The 18627-nt window shown below is 56.4% G+C and overlaps 1 protein-coding gene across 4 annotated transcripts in view; it reads left to right on the plus strand.

Annotated features, from left to right (window-relative positions):
• Window positions 1–18155, plus strand: part of Kcng2 (potassium voltage-gated channel modifier subfamily G member 2) — a 44486-nt gene extending 26331 nt beyond the window's left edge. For all 4 annotated transcript variants that reach the window (XM_048806689.1, XM_048806691.1, XM_015499603.2 and 1 more), the window contains 2 exons: window positions 1613–2325; window positions 16436–18155. In XM_048806689.1, the coding sequence (XP_048662646.1) occupies window positions 1613–2325; window positions 16436–17194 (1472 nt within the window). In that variant the 3' untranslated portion in view covers window positions 17195–18155. The remainder of the gene's footprint in view (window positions 1–1612; window positions 2326–16435) is intronic.
• Window positions 18156–18627: the final 472 nt, after the last annotated feature.

Raw genomic sequence — 18627 nt, forward strand, 5'->3', positions numbered from 1 at the left:
CCACCCCCGCCCCTGGGCAATGAACCCAGCCCTTTTTATTTTTATTTTAAGACAGGTCTCACTAAGTTGCCCAGGCTGGCCTGGGGAGTTGCTGGGACCACAGGTGGGTGCTGCTGCACCTGGCTTCAGTTTCTTTGGGCTCCTCAGACATGATGCCCTCCGTGGCCTGTCTCAAGTCAGGGTGCTTTCTGCAGCCTCCTGGGTCTGCCCCGGGGCCCCTGGAGGACGTATTTCATTACTTCATGTTTCAGCCCCAGAGTTTCTGTCACTCCCTCTGTAACATCTATGTCCACTGGTCCTATGTGTGGCGAGGCATTATTCTTGCAGTCTCCTCTGTTCACAGTCTCAGCGGGCTTGGGCAGTTTGTTGCAGTTTCTCTCTGTGGAGGCTACACATTTCATTCTTTGTACACCTCCTGAGTTTTCCATAGAACATTTTAAGAGGCAGGCCTGAAACCAGACCCCCTGGGATTTGTTGTAGCTACTGATGTTCAATAACTTTACTGGAATAATTTTTAACGGTCTGTATTTTTGTTCAAAATGTGGCTGCTAACATCTCTGTTCTATCAGCTCAGTGGTCAATGAGTAAGTGGACACAGATTCTTAAATGCCCAGAATGGAAAGCAAAGCAAGCTTTGCACACAGGCTTTGTGTGTGTGTTTATCTCACTCCAACCCATGCCAGACAGTTCACACCACAGTCTTGCCCTCACCTCACCTTCTCCATGTCTGTCCTGATCTCTGCCTTGCCCCCACCTGCTGGCAGTGGGGAGATCAGCCCAAGGAGAGATGAAGGAACTCCTCTGGTCTTTCCTGAGCTTGTGCACCGTCCAGGCTTGAGCATGGTATTCTGGAGTCTCAGGAATTAGCTGGAACAGATTTCTGAGTTCTTATTCCCCAAAGTGCCTCACTCCCCAGCCTGTCCTCCCACACACTCTGCCTAGCCTGTGGTTCATCCCAGCTGTGACCCACTGCCTCAGCAGCAATAGCTAAGGCATTGGCCAATAAATATCTTCACTCCACACTGCCTGCTTTGGCACTGGGAGAGTTGCCAGCTATGAGAGATAAAGCCAAGACCTTCAAGCTGGCTTCTGGGAGCCACCAGATAGGTCCAGGTAATGACAGTCACTGGTGCAGGAGGTCCGACTGTAGGGGAGAGGGTTTGCAGGCTGTGTTTCCAGGACCACTGCTAAGCTGGGAGCAGAGCAGAAGAGGAGGGCACAGTCAAAACTGCAAAGCTTCAGACTGGACTGGGCTGGGCTGTTTTGAGTGTTCCGAGGTTGCTGGTTAGTTCCCAGAGTTCAAAAAGAGTTGATTTTAGAATTATCTTACCAGGTTTTTTTCCCCATTGTTTTGAGCAACGCCTTGCCCAGATCTCTGGCTGTGTCTCTAAGACGGACCCAAATATGAATGTGTGCAAGCCTCTCTCCAGCACCTGTTCCAAAGCAAATCCCAGCATGTGTCACTGTTCTCAGGCCACGAGTTAAGGTCAGGTCTCCACTTAACCAGCTCCGCTAGAAAGCTTGAAAGTTCTGCTGTTGGGATTTTGTGAGCTTGGGAATGCGAGAGGAGAAAGCAGCAGGTTCACTGGCGCCTGCCTCTTTTTTCTTGCAGACCCCGTCTCCCAAGAGCGCGGCTCCGTGACCTCTTGGGGCAGCACCTCTGAGCACCGGCCGGCACATGGGGCCATGGCCCTACTCCCGGGGCACGCCGAGCCCCCCAGTTGGCCGCCTGGTGGGGGACCCGCCCCTGCTCGGCACGTCATCATCAACGTCGGCGGCTGCAGGGTTCGCCTGGCCTGGGTCGCGCTGGCGCGCTGTCCCCTCGCGCGCCTCGAGCGCCTGAGCGCATGCCGAGGCCGCGACGAGCTGCTGCGCGTGTGCGATGACTATGACGTGAGCCGTGACGAGTTCTTCTTCGACAGAAGCCCGTGCGCCTTCCGTGCCATAGTGGCCCTGCTGCACGCCGGCAAGCTGCGGTTGCTGCGTGGACCGTGCGCGCTGGCCTTCCGCGACGAGCTGGCCTACTGGGGCATCGACGAGGCGCGCCTGGAGCGCTGCTGCCTGCGCCGCCTGCGCCGCCGCGAGGAGGAGGCCGCCGAGGCACGCGCTGTGCAGACTGGGCACGTGGCGCCAGGGAGCCCGGCGCGCGCCCTCGGGCCGGGGCGGCTAGAGCGCAGTCGGCAGTGCCTGCGCGATGTGGTGGACAACCCACATTCCGGGCTGGCGGGCAAGCTCTTCGCCTTTGTCTCCGTGTCCTTCGTGGCCGTCACGGCGGTTGGCCTTTGCCTGAGCACCATGCCGGACATGCGTGCGGAGGAGGAGCGGGTGAGCGTGGTGGGTCGGTGGGGCCACCCTTGGGCAGGGTGGGGCAGGAAGTGCTGGCTGGGGGCAAGCCTAGCATGTGGGAGGTGGCAACGCTGGCAGCCCTGCCAATCTCAGAACAACATGGGTATGACACACGCGGAGGTCGGGACAGGACAGGACATAGAGGGGTAGAGGGCCCCAAGAGAGCCCTGGTCTTGTTTGTGTACAACCCTCCTGCAGTGGTGGGTGAGGCCACAGGCATCAGACCTTCCTGACCCACTGGGCCGTGAGTGAAGGTCCAGTGGGCAGAATCTGGGCTCTAGGTTAGAGTCAGTTTGGGCATCCATCCCCAGGCCTGATCCATTTTTCTCTGGAGTCTTTCCAACAGCTCAGCCAGGGTAGACTACCTGAAGCTAAAAATATGCAATACCTTAAGGGTCTAGAGAACTGTGTGGTTTGGCCCCAAATTTGGTCATTCCAGGGCAAAGGAATGAGACCTATGTTCTCCTGGGGCAGCAGGGCCAGAGCCAAGTCAGCTTTGGGGGGGGGGGGCGGGGGGGCACTCCATCATATCACAGTAGCTTTCTGCCCCCTTCTTTCTGGCTTGTTGACCAATGGGAGAATTCCAGCACAGAAGAGCTAGGCAGAAGTGTCACTTGTGGGTTAAGCTAAGTTCTCAAGACAAGGCAAGGGCAGATGAAAGACTGCCCTTGCAGTTAGCCTGCATTTGCACACATTGTGCATCATGGAATGTCCTGAAAACATTGTGTAAGGATGGTGTATACCAGGGCAGGTGTCGGGATTAGTAGGGAAGGGACGGTCACTCCTCCTCATGGTGCTTCATTCCTACAGAGGCTCCTAACCTTCCACCTCTGGTCAGCTGGCCAGAGCCCTTTGGGTGTCCAGGGACAAGTGCTGGAGCCCTCCAGGGGTTAGCTCATTCAGAGAAGCAGGAGAGCTGAATGGAGTAGGAGCGTGGCAGCCTTACTACAGGCTAGGTTTGCATGTAAATTTTGGACACTGGTTGGCCTGTTTCGTTGATGAGGGTCCCACAACTGAGCTGTCATGTCCAGTCATCTTAACCAAGCCTGAGTTGCTAATTCTGCTTCTAAAAAGATACTGATGGGTTTGTATTTCTAAGTAGCAATTACTCAGTGCAGTATTCAGAAGGGGGAAATCACTTACATAAGACCAGGGAGCGGAGCAGTCAGGGCTGCCTGGGCCAGCAAAGGATCTGGGAGCCCCAACTGCAGATCCTCTCTTAGGCATCTCTGGTCCCCATCACGCCTCTTCACACTCCCAGACACTATCTTCCTAACTCAGTTTCACATTCAAGAGTGGAGCCTCCATTGTGGGAGGACATGGGGAGAGGCGTCCATGCTGCCAGAGGTGCTGGCCAATGTGGGCTCTTGGAAAGCTGTTTGCCAATGGTCAAGAGCTTGTGACAAGACACTTCTGAGAATATCTGTCTTAGGGACATGGGAAGCTACAGGCACTGTGGGTAGGGCTGCAGGTCCCACACCCTTCTAGAATAAGGATGATGTTAGTCAGCTGGACCTGGAAAGCAAGGACAGTGACGGATGCTCATCATTGACAGCACCTGCTAGGAGCCCATTTGGGATCACTGCCTTCCTTCCATAACCCCGAAGCAAATGCCACAGCCTGTCTGACTTAAAACAAGATTCGTTCTGGTACAGTCCTGTGGGCGAAAGTTCACAATGGGTGTGCATGGGCCAGAAGCCCAGGTGCCACAGGGTGGTTCCTTCTGCAGGCTGTGGAGAAGCCATGTCCTTTCAGCCTCCTCCATCACCAGTACACATCCCTGGCCTCCGCTTCCACCTGTCTTCTGCTCTGACTGGCCCCAGCTGTCCCCTTAACACTAACCCTTACCACACTGAGCCCAACTGGTGATCAGGACACTCTTCCATCCTGGGTCCCTTAACGTGGTTACACCCATAAGTCCCTTTTGTCTTGTGAGGTGATGTCTCCCTGGGCTCCAGAATGAGGATGGGGAGGCCTCTGGGGGCTACCCTGGCCTCTAGGTCGAGTGCTAGGGCTCAACCCACATCCTGTCCTGGAAGCCACTTGCCTGCCTACATCAGAGAAGTTCAGCATGCATCTGCCTCCTGGCACCTGGTCCAGGCACCCAGAGGAGGAGGGACATGTGTCACTGCTAGAGAGCAGCAGTGGCCTGGCTGCGGGGATCGGAGGAAGACCTGTGAGTTGGAATTGCACTGTCTCCTGCGAACTCTCACAGTTCAGCTCCGTGCAGCTGTGTGGAAGTTCTCCTGGGGCCCTGCTTTTGTTCACACTAAGCAGCCTTAGGACTGTTGTTCATAAAGTCCCGTCTACTTACGAGATCTGAGACCTAGAGCAGAGGGCTCACCTGTGCCCAGCACCTGAGCCTGAGGACCAGCTCTCATGCTGCAGGTCAGATCCTTCACTCTGAGATGTCTGGGCAGGAGGGTCTGGAGGAGGGGCCATCTGCTGGGTCATCCCCATCCTGTGGGCTTGTCCCCTGCATCGTGTGCTCTGGAGCTGCACCTAGACCTGCCTGCTGTCCAAGCAGGGCTCAGGCTTGGGGTGACCGCCATGAGTTTTGGATGGAGGACACAGTGTGTCTCTGCCCCCACCTCATGCTGCCATCCAGTGCTGATGGTTGCTTAGGGACCACAACAAAGGTGTCACATGAACACACAGGTGCTGCACAGGCCCTGATTGCAACAACCCTGATGGCTGTGGAATGACCTGGAAGGACTCTCTGTAGTGAGGCCAGGAGGTTGAGGATGCTGCAGGTCCAAGGCACCCCCAGTGGTCAGCGCATGCCAGGGGCTGGCTTCTGGACAAGGTGGGGTCTCAGTGCCACTGGACCATGAAGAGGCGTGGACAGGGCTTCTCACTCCAGCAGGGAGCTGGGAGAGCTCTCCTGTGCAGGGGTGGCTGTGTTGCCTGGGCCCGTGCATACCAGCCTCCGAGAAGAGCCTGTGGCTGCCTAGCTTGCAGTAAGGGGCATTTCTCAAGGTCCACCACTTCCTTTCATGTTCTGACCATCTGGGAGTGTAGGTCGATTTTCCTCTTTAAATTTGCATGATTAACTGAAGGCCAACGTGATTAGTTATGGATTTCACACCTGGGAGTCCAGCTCCTAGACCCCCCTGAGGATGTGTCTGCAGCACTGTGAGCTGGTGCTGTTTCTGGTGCACACGGCACATGGTGTTTTGTCAGCTTCTGCCTAGAGCGAGATCAGTGCTGTGTCTGAGCTGGGCCACCATCCCCCATGCACAGTGCACCAACTCATGTGTCAGTCACCCCCAGAAGCACCTCATAGACATATCCAGGGTAAAGTCTGACCAGCAGCTGGGCACCCCGTGGCCCAGTCCACTCATTCCCCACCACTTGAGCACTGGTGCCCTCCATCCCACCAGTGTGGGTCTGTGTGGTGGGGCCCTGGCTCACCAGCATCCATGAGGTGAGGAGGAATCACACTTCCCAGCTCCTCCCGTCTGTCTTCCTGGGCCCTGCGTGGTCTGTGGGGCCCCTGACCAGCCTCCAGGGCTGTGCACTCCAGCTTGAAGCTTGGATAAAGCTTCTGAGGCTCACCCTGAGCCTTGTGGTAAGCTGCCCTGGACCTACACATGGGGGTGCTCACACTGAGAACCATCTGCTGCCAGGCAGGTATTCTGCACAACTCAGGATGCTGAGGCAGGAGGATCGCAAGTTCAAGGCCAGCCTAGCAATTTAGTGAGACACTGTCTCAAAGTAAAGTGAAAAGGGCTGAGATACAACTCACTGGTGCAGCACCTCTAAGTTCATCCCCCCCCCCCCGCAAAAAAAAAAAAGAAGAGAAAGGAAAAAATACTAACATGGTTCGTTTGGAAAAGGCAGACCAAGGCACTCCCATGGGACCCACAGCCTGAGCTTTCCCATCCCAGGCCTGCCTGGTGACAGCCATGGTGCAGTGTGGGCCATGGATGACAGCTATGGCATGGCCACAGCAGGGCCTAGTGGTGGCCATGGTGCTGGGACAGCTGTGGGGTGACAGCTGTGGGGGTGAAGGCTGTGGTGTGGTGACAGCTGGATGATGGCCACTGCATGGTGGCACTTGTGCTAGGGCTGTGGTGTCAGACCTGCATTCAGGTCTCCACAGGGTGAGGCTCCTTCTCTCTGTGAACTAAGAAGCAGAGCTGGACCCTCGACTCTAGCCTCTCAAGTCGGTCCTCCCAGCTGGTGTTGCCTGATGAATTTATGCTTGGGTGGATTCAGTTCCCTTCTGTCACCCAAAGTGAGTCCGGATGGGCAGCATGGGTCAGCATGGTCTCTCCCAGAGGCTCCCAGCTGCCCTTCCTAGGCGTGGGGACAAAACCTAGTGGGGTGGGGGGCAACCCCTGGCCACACATGGGTGCCTCGGGGGTCTGTTGACAAGACTGTGTGGCACTCCTGGGTGGAGCCATCTTCACAGGGGCCCAGGATGCTGCAGGTGGTGTTTGCACAGAGGAGGGAGAGGCAGACAGTGCCCACACACTGCTGCCCTGCATGCTGGCCCCCTAGGGCCGTGCTTGGACCGCTGGAGCACAGAGGGCCGAGGGTACTGGCCAGAGCTCAGGGCACTGCGGGCCCTGCCTGGACAGCCCAGTCAGCCACAGACTCCCCATCCCGTCTCATGGTAAGGGGTTGGGTTGGCTTATCTTCATGTTTGCAGAGACCTGCTCCAAGCATCAGCAAACCAGCAGCACGGCCATGAGTGAATCTGTGCTGCGCATCCTGGAGGGCCTCGGGCCTGGGGTCAGATGTGGTCGCCCACCTTCCTGTTCTGTGAAGTGGGGACCATGCCTCAGGGTGCTGCGAAGTGGGGTGGGCGCACAGCAGGGGCTCGGCCATCCTGCTCCTCTGCCGTCCTCCCCCCTGCAGCTGGCCCCTCCCCCGCAGGAGTCCCCAGTGCTGTCGCACCCCTGAGTGGCCAGTGTAGCATGCTGCCCAGATGGATGTGGGAGGCACAGAAGGCCAGTGCCCACATCCGGGATCACTGCCTGCTTTTGTGGGAGGCCACGTGGGCTCTTGGAGGCAAGGAGCAGCTGGAGCTGGTGAGGCTGCTCAGTGCAGGCAAAGAGGAAGCTCTAGGTTGCTTCTCTCTGCTCCCTGCCCAGATCTGGCAAGAGAAAGCTAGGAGATCTGTGTTTCTGGTTTTCGCTTTAGTCTGCTGGGAAAATGTATTCACATGCCTAGAATAGAAGCACAGGTCCTGTTCTCCATAACCTAGCCAAGATTTTTGGTCTCTCCTCTGTCTCCAGCAGAGGCACAATTGGCCATTGGTTTTGGTGTGTGTGTTCTGATTGCCGCCAGACCCCAAGACAGTCACTTCTCCCTGGAGCTTGGGCTCCTCACCAGTCACTTGCAGGTTCTTCAAAGGGATTTGCTTGAATCGTGCATGAGAATTGGGGACTTGTTTCACCCTCTCTTTTGGTACTGGGGATTGAACCCAGGGTCACTGAGCCACATCCCCAGAGCTTTTTGTTGTTCACTTTGAGACAGGGTCTCGCTGAGGGGCCAGGATGGCCTTGAACGTTCACATCTCCTGCCTCCATTTCACTGCTTCACCCTTTCTGCACAGAGCATGCAAACGCACCATGTGACTGGCTGGAGGAGCGGGCGAGGGCCTCTCGCCTCTGGGCCCACAGCTTCTCCGGGCCAAGCAGATCTGCTGTCCACAGAGATAGGTGACCGCTAACCAGATGCAACAGCTGGCGGGAGAACAGGACGGGCTCCACGCTGTAGGTCCGGGCACGCCAGGATGGCCCCTCTGCCTCCCTGCAGGTGGACAAAGGCAGCACTGTGGGTGCAGGCAGCTGGTGAGAACCCTGAGGGAAGGGTGTCTGCCATCTCACCTTTTCCCAGGTCCTGGACCCTGGGTCGCTGCTCACACAGCACACAGGGAAGGGCTCTTCTGACCAGCTCAGAAAGGCGGGGCCCGGGGCCTCTCCTGCTTCTTTGCCTGGAGTTCCTAATGTCAGTGTGGGTCTTCTCTGCCTCCCTGAGCAGCCCACTGTGCGCACGCCCTGGCTGAACCCTGGCGGTGCCCCACCAGCTCCTAGAGAGGAGGAGAGGCCGAGCTGTGAACTAAGAAGCAGAGCTGGCCCCTGGCTGCAGCCTCTCAAGTCGGCCCTCCCAGCTGGTGTTGCCTGATGAATTTATGCTTGGGTGGATTCAGTTCCCTTAAAAAATGCAGCTTGTCTGTCAAAATAATTCAGTCCTATTTAGGGAGATGATGGGAGGCAATGGAATCAGAGACACTTGGAAAAATCCTTCTTCTCCACTTATTCCAGTAAACTCTCAGTAGCTCTTCAACTGCAAGAACCAACCGGGACAGATGCCTGACCTGAGGGCTGACAAGAATGGGCCCTTCCTGGCCACCCACATCCCCCTCTTCACCAGAGTCTTTCTTCTTCTTACTGCTGGTGGGGCCCAGGAGAGGGGCAGGTGGGGGAGGCAGCACAGCCATCTGCCCAGGAAGCCACCAGGGAAGGTCCCTTCTCTGTTCCTCTGACCTGGGAAGCCAGGGTGTCCTGAGGACATCATTAGAGTAATCCACCTCTCATTCAACAAGTGTATACTTAGTAAGGACCCTCACTGGAGCTGCTGTAGGCAGATCCAAACAGCCTGGTTAGCAAGGACAGAAGCTGCTCACACTGGCAGTCCAAAGACACCAGGCAGCTGGGCGCAGTGGCATGGGCCTGTGCTCCCAGCTACTATGGAGGCTGAGGCAGAAGGATCACTTGAGCCCAGGAGTATGAGGCCAGTCTGGGCAACATAGACTCTGTCTTAAACAGAAATGACCAGACACCCAGATCCGGTGTGGGGGGGGCATTAAGCATGCAGACGACAGCTTTACCAGTCAGACAGGAAAGGGTGGCCATCCCCTGGGTGGTGCAGGGTAGAATTCAGATAAATTAAGTCCATACAGTTAATAAAAGAAGATGTAGGTGAATATATTTGCCCTTTTGGGTGTGGAGGAAATCTTCTTAGGTTTGGTAAGAAAGCCAGAAACCACACAGGAAGATATTTAACGACATAAAAATTAAAAGCTGGTGAAATCCCTCCCCCAGACTTGAGCAGTTAACCGTGATCTAGGAGCAGACTTGGAGCACCCATGGCTCATGGCTGATGTCTGGGGAGGTCTGAGGAGTCGGGAAGCCCTGCCAGGAGGAGCCAGCCCCTGCCCGGCGTGACAAAGCTGTGGGGCCCACGGCAGGTGGTGGAGGAGGCAGGGCTGGAGGCAGGGTCCTCAGGGTTGTGCCCCCCCAGAGCCACGAGTCGCATCCAAGCAGGAGGTCCTGTGTGGGAGCTGATCGGGAGAAATAGCTGCATCTCCTGTCTAGGGTGGGCCCTGACATGTTGTTTGACCAGGTGAAATTAGAACAGCATTTTTCCATCCAGCTGTGGTCTGTAGTGATAGTAGTCTATTCAGTTCAAACAGGCTCACCTCTGCAAACCAAGAGCTCAGTGCTCTGCGCCGGGCACAGAGCCGACGAGACGTGGAGGGGAGCGGGCACATGGACTTGGTAAACAGCTGTGGTCAGCACTGGGTGGAGAACAGTGGCTCAGGATTCTGTGCCATTGTTGGACATGGAGGAAATCCATGGGTGACCTGGAGCCCTGGGGGGCGCCCTGTCCACACTCACAGGAGGCCTCACCATCTGCACCTCCCGGTGGCCTCAGAGCAGGTGAGTAGATGCAGAAGAGCCCCAGGAGGGACGGCTCACCCTGTGGCACCTGGCAAGCCAGGGGTCACCAGCCAGGCTCTGTTGGTTCAATGCATCCCCACAGTAGGACCCCACGGTGCGTGGCAGAGCCTCCAGGGGCCGGCTGGGCTGGGCTGGGGAGGCCAGAAGCCAGGATTGGTCCTGATGAAGTTCATTTCCGTGTCACCAGCACAAAGCACTTGAGGAGGCGTTGGCAGGAGAGGGAGCTGACAAGCCCGCTCAGCGCAGATAATCTGAAAGGAGGGGCTCTGTTATTTCTGAGTAAATGGCTGTTGTGCTATTTTTAAACAGTGGGTTCTCCTGGGTCGATTTTCTATTCCTCTGTTCCTTCTCTGTTTGCAACACCAGATCTGATAAGAGCGATAATTTAAAAAAATAAACCTCATTCAGTTCAAAGCTGAATTGTTATAAATTCATAGTAAAATGAGTTGAAGATTTTCTTTCTGGTGCTTAGGGGAGCTAAAGAGGAGTTGCACAGAGCCACTAAGGAAAGAGAGGTGCATCTGCTGTCCAGCGTGGGAGCAGCGTGGAGCTCAGAACCGTAGTCCCAGCCAAAGGCAGACGGCAGGACTGGTGAAGCAACGGGAGGAAGTGTCCGGAGGACACACAGGCGCTCCTCAGAGGGCCGTGGGCAGTGTCAGGAGGCAGTCACATGCCAAGCACCCTCCACACCCACCGGGGAAGGCACGGGCCTCGGGGCTCTATGAAGCAGCCGCCCGCTAGGTTGGACCCTCGCCAGGGGCCTGTCTCCTGTTCTGTCTGTGGAGAGATGTGGAGCATGGTGGTGTTCCTGGGCAGGCTGCTGCTGCTGAAGGCTTGACAGCATGGGACAAAGGCAGGGGTGCAGCACCTGGGTGCGTTGGCACTCTGAGTGCTGGGGTGCGAGTGCAATCCAGGCGTCCTGCTGCTGAGCGCAGACCACCCCACCTTCAGGGAATCAGAGGCCTCTGTTCATTTTCATGAGAGAACACACAGGGCCAGTGTCCACACGCACCTCTGATGGGGCCAGCTCCTGACAGGTCAGCTTTCCAACAGTGGGGTGGCTGTGGTTCCTGGTGAGCCCGCTGCTCCCTCTGCCCCCAGGCATCTCCTACCACCTGCTCTGCCAGCACCTAGCCTGCAGCCTGGCAGAGACCACAGCACAGGGCACCCTCCTGCAGTGCCTGTGAATTTTCTGGTGGCATCAGCTCTGCTAGGCAACGTGTAAGTGGCCTGAGAAAGAAAGCTAGAGCCCCCTAGTCCCACTGCACACAGAGGACACTGCTAGGTGGTGAGCTGGTCTTCCTGCTTTGTTTCTGCCCATGTGGGCAGGAAATAGTTGAGTTGGGCACGGAACCCAGGGCCTTGCATGTGCCAGGCAAGTGCTGTACCACTGAGCCACACCCCAGCCATCCTGCTGGTAACCAGAGCTCGTTGACATGAGAGTGTCGGTGCCCTCTGTCTTCTCTGGTGGCCTTGGTCATGGCTACATTGTTTTGGTAAGACCATAATTTATTCAGCAAGCTTCCCTTTAGTACTGAACATTTAGTTTTTTTGTAAAAAGAAATAAAATGATTGATACTTGGAATTCACTTAGGGGACGGATTGCCACATCTTCTCTCTTCTTGCTCCCTCAACCCTACTACGGAGACGTTGTGGAAAGGAAGGCAGCAGGACATGGCATGCAGAGGCAGCCGAGGGACACTGAGACTGGGAAGTGAGACCACGAGGAGGTGGCCCAGCACTGCCCACACCCTGCAGGTCCATTCGCCGGGCCCCTCATCGCTGGCTGTGGTGTACAGGACCACAGTAGGCCCTGGGCAAGGACCTGAGCCTACCCCACCAACCCCAGCAGGAGTCCAAAGGCTCTTGTCAGGAACCAGAAAGATCAGCTGTCACTTGGGCCTGACAGAGGCCGAGCTGGCTAGTTGTCCCTTGTGAGACCCTGTGTCCAGCAAGCCCACCCACATCAGAACCTCATGCTTGAGATAGACCCAGAGCCTAGGGGGCTCACTGCAGGGAGCAGGAAGATGCAAGCCGGATGGAGGCCAGGGCTGTGGGCGGAGCTCCGGGAAGGACCTGCACCTGCAGAGGGTGCAGCTCAAAGACCAGGAAGGAGGGAGCCTGGCAGGCTGGCCCTCCCCAACAGGCGGGTGCCACGTGCTCAGAGTGCCTCAGAGCCCTCCATTCTAGACCTCCTAGTGCCCCCCCCCCCACTGAGTACTCAGCAGCCCTCGCCCCAAGCCTGCAGGGAAGCCTGAGACTTCTAAAGGCTTCCTGGGGAGAGGGAAGAAAGGTGGTCCCACCTGGCAGTGAACAGGCAGAACACCCTTCAGCCCCAGGATCGTGGGGACTGGGGTGGGGACGCTGGTCGTGTTCCCCTCTGATCTTCGTGTTGGTCACTGGTTGCTCAGCTTGTGGGGCACACACACAGCCACACACCAGCCTTCCGTGTTTTTTGTGTGAGGCTCACCTCGGCAGCAGTGCTGACAGCTGACCCAATAGACAACGCCTGCTATTCTGAGTGCAGACTGCTCTCCACCTGTAATCGTACACCAAGTTATACTTTCAGCCAACCTTGAAGGTAGAAGAAAAGCATTTCCAGATGTGCAAAGATGTCCATGCACCTGCTCTTGGAAGTGGCTGGAGGGTGTGCTTCAATAGCCAGTGGAGTGGAGCAGGGAGAGACGGTGCCTCAGAAGCAGGCACCGTGCCAGGCACAGGGGCCATGCCTTCATCCCAGCAACTCTGGAGGCAACCCAGTGAGACCCCATCTCAAAGTAAAAATAAAAAGGGCTGGGGGTGTAGTGCTCTAGTAAAGTGCCCCTGGGTTCAATCCCCAGTGCTGAAAAACGCCAGCAGGAAGAAAAACGCCCGAGTGGGATGTAGGGCTCCGCATGCTCCAGGCCTGGGTCCATCTTTGTACTCCATCGCAGCACAAAAAGAGTAAACCTCAGATCACCCTCAGTGGGAAGCCAGACCAAGGCTGCAGCTGCATGAACATACAGAACCTTCTGGAACAGCAGGCAAGTGGTGTTGGTGAAACCACCTTCCAAGTGGAGACAGGCTCTGTACATGTCAGAGCCCACGAGGCTGTGTCCACAAGTGCGCTCCCCTTTTAGTAAGTCTTTGGGCCCATTTCTGATAGCCCCTGAGAATCCACTTTCTGAAACCGTTCTCAGGTCAGAGGACACACTCTCTGAAGGCTTTTAAAATGTATTTGTGCCAAGTTTGTATGAATGCAATCTGGGTCCTACCTGTGCCACCCTGGGCCCAGGCCCCTGTCTGCTGTCGAGTAGGGAGCAACCCGGCAGTTGGTAATGGCACGTGTCTTCCAGGTGCTCCTGGGGACTCCAGTGTGTGATCACATGATATTCTCAGCAGGTTCAGTTTTGTGTTTGTAACTGTGGGAAAGGCCACTGGAGAGGCTGAGATGTGTTCCACATCTGAACGTGGCTCAGGGATTCTCAGACATGCAGGACAGCAGGGGTACCCTGCCCCCGCACCTCAGCTCAGACACACAGACTCCCTGGGCAGCTGCAGCCTTCAGACTGATCCAAGGGTCAGCGCCATGTAAAGGCCAGACATCCACAGTCAGGGCAGGAGGGAAGCCCTGCCTGCCAGGCCAGGCTCAGTCAGACAGCCCTGTCGGGTCCTGAGGAATCAGGGTCTGCTTTCAGGGAGGATGTTCCAGAAACCCCACCCCCCAGCTAATCACCTATGGAGATACTGGGCCACCCGGCTCCCCCCCATGGTCTCTCCAGCCTTAAGGTTTAGGTGGCTGTGCCAGGTGGCCCAGACGCCTTCTCATGCACAGCTGAGGGTGACCAGTGGGGACTCATTGGACACACATTGGACCCAATGGGTAGGACATCCCAGATCTCCCAGGGACACAGGGTTTGTCCCTTCCCCAACATCATGGAATCAGAGCGGGGGCAGCCATGTTTCCCAGGAAGGCTTTAGGGCAGTGTCCCTGGAGTGGGCTCAGATCCCTTGTGTTCAGCCCAAGCAAGCTGCCCAGGAGGTGCAGGGGTAGGGATGCTCAAGAGTGGAGTGTACCCACACCTGTAGATGCCATGTCTTCACAAAGTGTCTGGAGGGTTTCACACACACGGAGTCCAGGTGGCTGGATGTGGGACTCCAGAAGCCCACAGACTTGCCAGAAATCCATCCATGGTCATTGGACTGGGTCAGAGGGCCTTCTGCAGGCAAGAGTACTGCCCCTCCCCTCCTCAGGAAGGCAAGGAACAGTTCCAGCCACGTGGAAGGACGAGATCAACCTGGAACCTACCAGCGGGGTGTGGAAGACACTGACCAGCTTACACACATGGCCCTGAGCTGGCCGTGCCTGGCTCAGAATGAGCTAATTGGAGCACAGAGAAGTCTGTGGGAGCTTGTGGTCTTCTCTGGGCCTCTTGCAGATTACATGATCCATCAGTGCCTGGGTCTGAACATGCAGGATGACCCCTCCCTGTCCTAGGGTCCACAACGGCTGAAACTCCTAGGGCACGTGCTTGTGGTCTGAAAGTGGGGCTGGGTGAGGTGACATGTGCGGGGCTGGTGCTGCGGCTGCTGCGCACGCTGCTCACTGGGCTGCATTCACTGGGGCTGCGCTCACTGGAGGCTGAGGCAGGAGGATCACTTGAGCCCAGGAATTATAAGCCACACAGATTCCATCTCAAGACAAGAATACTGGGTTGCTGAGCCCAGACCTGGTGTGCACTAGGAGCGTCTGAGCCATCCTGAGCTGAGGTCTTGCTAATGATGGAAGGCTCAGGGGCTTCACCACCCTCTGCTTAGGGTAACCCCACCACCAACAACAGCCTTAGAAGGTTTCTGTCTCCAGATGCTCACGGGACTGAGCCAACCAGGGCAGGCTGCTATGGGGACTCCCTGCAGGACGGGCCTAGGACCCAGAGGTCACTGCCAAGGTTTCCTCCTTACAAGGTCACTGAGGGTATGAGGAGCCATGATTCCTCATTGTGGGTAGGACGTCGGCCCTGGGTCAGATTCTGTCCAAAGCATTTTCCGTGTACTGCATTAATGGACTCTCAGAGACTGTGCCAACCTTGCTTTCCTGGGATGAGTCCTTCATGCCCAATTCTTACTTTCACCTGCTGCTGAGCTCAGTTTGCTGCTCTCCTTAAACCATCTTGCACTGGTATGGACAAACAACTCCATCTGCAGTTTTCTTATGCTGACTTGGGTGGGTAAACACAGGTCAGAATGGGAGCCTGTACTCCCTCTGCCTGTGAAGATTTGGTATTGGCACTGAGTTGGTGGAGCTCAGCAGTGGAGCCCTCTGGGCCTGGGCTCCCCTGAGTTTGTCCACTCCCCTGAGTTTAGTCTCCTCACCTGCTTCCTTCTAGGCCCATTTCTGTGGTTTGCCTTTATAGAATTCACCCATTTCTAGAATTTACCCAACTTGTGGGTACCTCCTTCCCAGTGTTGTTGTGGTCCTTTTACTCCTGTCCATGTGGTAGCAATGTCCCCTCTTTCGTTTCTGATTCCAGTAGTTTGAGTTTTCTCTCTCCCCTGGTCACACTAGCTAGAAATGTGTCCCTTTAGTTGATCTCTTTAAAGAATCAGGTTTTGGATTTTTGGTCTGTCTCCTATTCATTCATTCCAGCACTCATTTTTTCTTTTCTTTTCTTTTTTTTCTTTTTTTTTTTTTTTTTGTGGGGGGTGGAATTTTTTCTTTTTAAGTATGCATTTTGACCTATCTTACATACATGGAGTACAACTTCCCATTCCTGGGGTTGAGCATGATGTGGAGTGACACTGGTCATTTACTCATCCATGAACATAGGAAAGTTTCCCATTCCCAGCCTCCCGCCCTTCCAGGCACCATGCCCTGCCCAATCTGGTGACACCCCACCCCACTGTGAGCCAGCATCCACATATCTGAGAGAGCTTTTGGCTTTTGGGGACTGGTTTATTTCACCTAGCATGAAGTCTCCAGTTGCATCGGTTTACTGGCAAATTCCAGTGCTAGTCTTATGGCCTCTTCACTTCTTGTGAATTTTATTTACTCTTCTTTACCTGGTTGACTTTTTTTTTTTTTTTTTAGAGAGAGAGAGAGAGAGAATTTTAATACTTATTTATTTTTTTAGTTTTCCGCGGACACAACATCTTTGTTTGTATGTGGTGCTGAGGATCGAACCTGGGTCGCACGCATGCCAGGCGAGCGCGCTACCGCTTGAGCCACACCCCCAGCCCCTACCTGGTTGCTTTAAGTGGAACGTTGGGTTATTAATTTGAGACCTTTCTTTCTTGTAGGCACCGCTGGCCATCATTTCAGAGGCTTTAAGTGGTTCGGGTTTTAAGTGACTTTCCAGTTTGCTGGGTCAGGCCACAGGGAGCTCCCCCAACCTCGTGTCCCCTCTCCTCCGCAGGGTGAGTGCTCCACCAAGTGCCGCAGCCTCTTTGTACTGGAGACGGTGTGCGTGGCCTGGTTCTCCTTCGAGTTCTTGCTGCGCTCCCTGCAGGCGGAGAGCAAGTGCGCCTTCCTGCGGAGGCCGCTCAACATCATCGACATCTTGGCCATCCTGCCCTTCTACGTGTCGCTGCTGGTGGGCCTGGCGGCGGGGCCCGCGGGCAGCAAGCTGCTGGAGCGAGCGGGGCTGGTGCTGCGGCTGCTGCGCGCGCTGCGCGTGCTCTACGTGATGCGCCTGGCGCGCCACTCGCTGGGGCTGCGCTCGCTGGGCCTCACGGTGCGCCGCTGCGCGCGCGAGTTCGGACTGCTGCTGCTCTTCCTTTGCGTGGCCATGGCGCTCTTTGCGCCGCTAGTGCACCTGGCTGAACGCGAACTGGGCGCGCGGCGCGACTTCTCTAGCGTGCCGGCCAGCTACTGGTGGGCAGTTATCTCCATGACCACCGTGGGCTACGGCGACATGGTGCCGCGCAGCCTGCCCGGGCAGGTGGTGGCACTGAGCAGCATCCTCAGCGGCATCTTGCTTATGGCCTTCCCAGTCACCTCCATCTTTCACACCTTCTCGCGCTCCTACTCGGAGCTCAAAGAGCAGCAGCAGCGCGCTGCCAGCCCCGAGCCCGCCCTGTGCGAGGACAGCACGCGCTCAGCCAGCGCCACCGAGGACAGCTCGCAGGACCCCGAGGGCACCAGGGGTGCACAGGGCCCAGCAGGGCCGCTCTGAGCTGGCAGGAGGGTACTGCTCTGGAGCTTCAGGAAGTGCGGTCGCTGGAGGTCCACGAAGGGGCCTGCAGACCTGCCAGAGCTTAGTCTAGTGCACCGACTGACCTCGGAAAGCTTCCGGCTCCCAGTAACTCCTGAGAGCTCACCAGCCTGGGTCCTCTTATTTTCCCTCGGGTTTTAAATTTTCTATGGCTAACTGAATAATCCACTGGATCCCAGAAATCCCACACCTGGAGCAAATGCCAAGCTACGCTGGCCTGGGCCTGACCCTGACCTGTCAGCCAGGGCAGCCCTGGCAGGAGTCGGGCAGTTGGAGACAGAAGTCCCTTCTGCTGCCTGGTCACCCATAGTGGCAGTGCACCATGGGAGGGAGACATCCAGCACTGCCAGTCCATGTCACTTGCAGAGTGACAGGGCAGAGTCTCGACATGGGCACTCACAGGCCCTGCTTCTCCCTAAGTAACCCTCCTTTGGTGGGGGGCCCAGACCTCTGACCTGCATTCCCTGACACTGGCTCCTCAGGTGACAGGGCCTCCCCTGGCAGGTGGCAAAGCAGGTTTGCATGTGGTGTTTTAACAGCCCCCTCCACCCACCCACCATGGAGGAGGCTACATCTCCCCCCTGGAACACAGTTCTCAAGGCCTCACAAGCAGAAAACACTCCCCACTCTCAAGTCCGGCGTAGGATGTGGTGGTATAGGGGCAAGATGGGCAGGTGCTCCTTCAATGTTTCCACAAAAGCATGGGCAAGTCCATTCAGGACAGGACAGAATTCTCCAGATGCCACTTTGTACTTTTTCACTGATGAGCTTGGCCACCACACCTGAGATACTGCACCCAGAGGGTCTTGGACAGCAGGGTACCCTCCTCAGGACCCCTGGGGTGAGCAGAGGCCCTGTGGGTCCCTTGGATGTTTCCTAAGATTCCACTGAAAACCAATAAAAACTGTAGCCTCCCCTGAAAGCTCCTGGCTGAGCTCCTTGGGTGCAATGTCACCTGAGTCTGTGGGTCTGCCCAGAGTGGGGGCCTGGGGCCCCAGGATCTCCTGGGAATCGGCAGGTGCAACAGTGGGAACCACCAGAGACACTCTGACCTCACCAGTGTCCCTTCACTAAGCCCAGCTGTCTAAACTCCTAGGTCCACGGCAGAGCCCAGACACACATGCCCCTGCTCTCCAGGGTAGGCTGGTTCATCTCAGGGTGCCAGAGCCAAACCCAGAGCCAGAGAGGCCTGGGATAACCTGCTGCACGCAGGCTCTGAGGTTGCCATGGGGTGAGCCTAGCTCCCAACCCCCATCTTCCCCCCCTTGTCCCAGCAAAGTGTTGGCATGCACACAAACACCTGGGCTCCCCAGTCAAGGACAAGGGCCCTGGAAACTGAAATAACTGTCTTTCCAGCAACCTAGCAGGCTTCCTGCAGACCAGATAGAGGCCAG

This window comes from Marmota marmota, unplaced genomic scaffold, assembly GCF_001458135.2.
Source record: "Marmota marmota marmota unplaced genomic scaffold, marMar, whole genome shotgun sequence".
Taxonomy (NCBI): domain Eukaryota; kingdom Metazoa; phylum Chordata; class Mammalia; order Rodentia; family Sciuridae; genus Marmota; species Marmota marmota.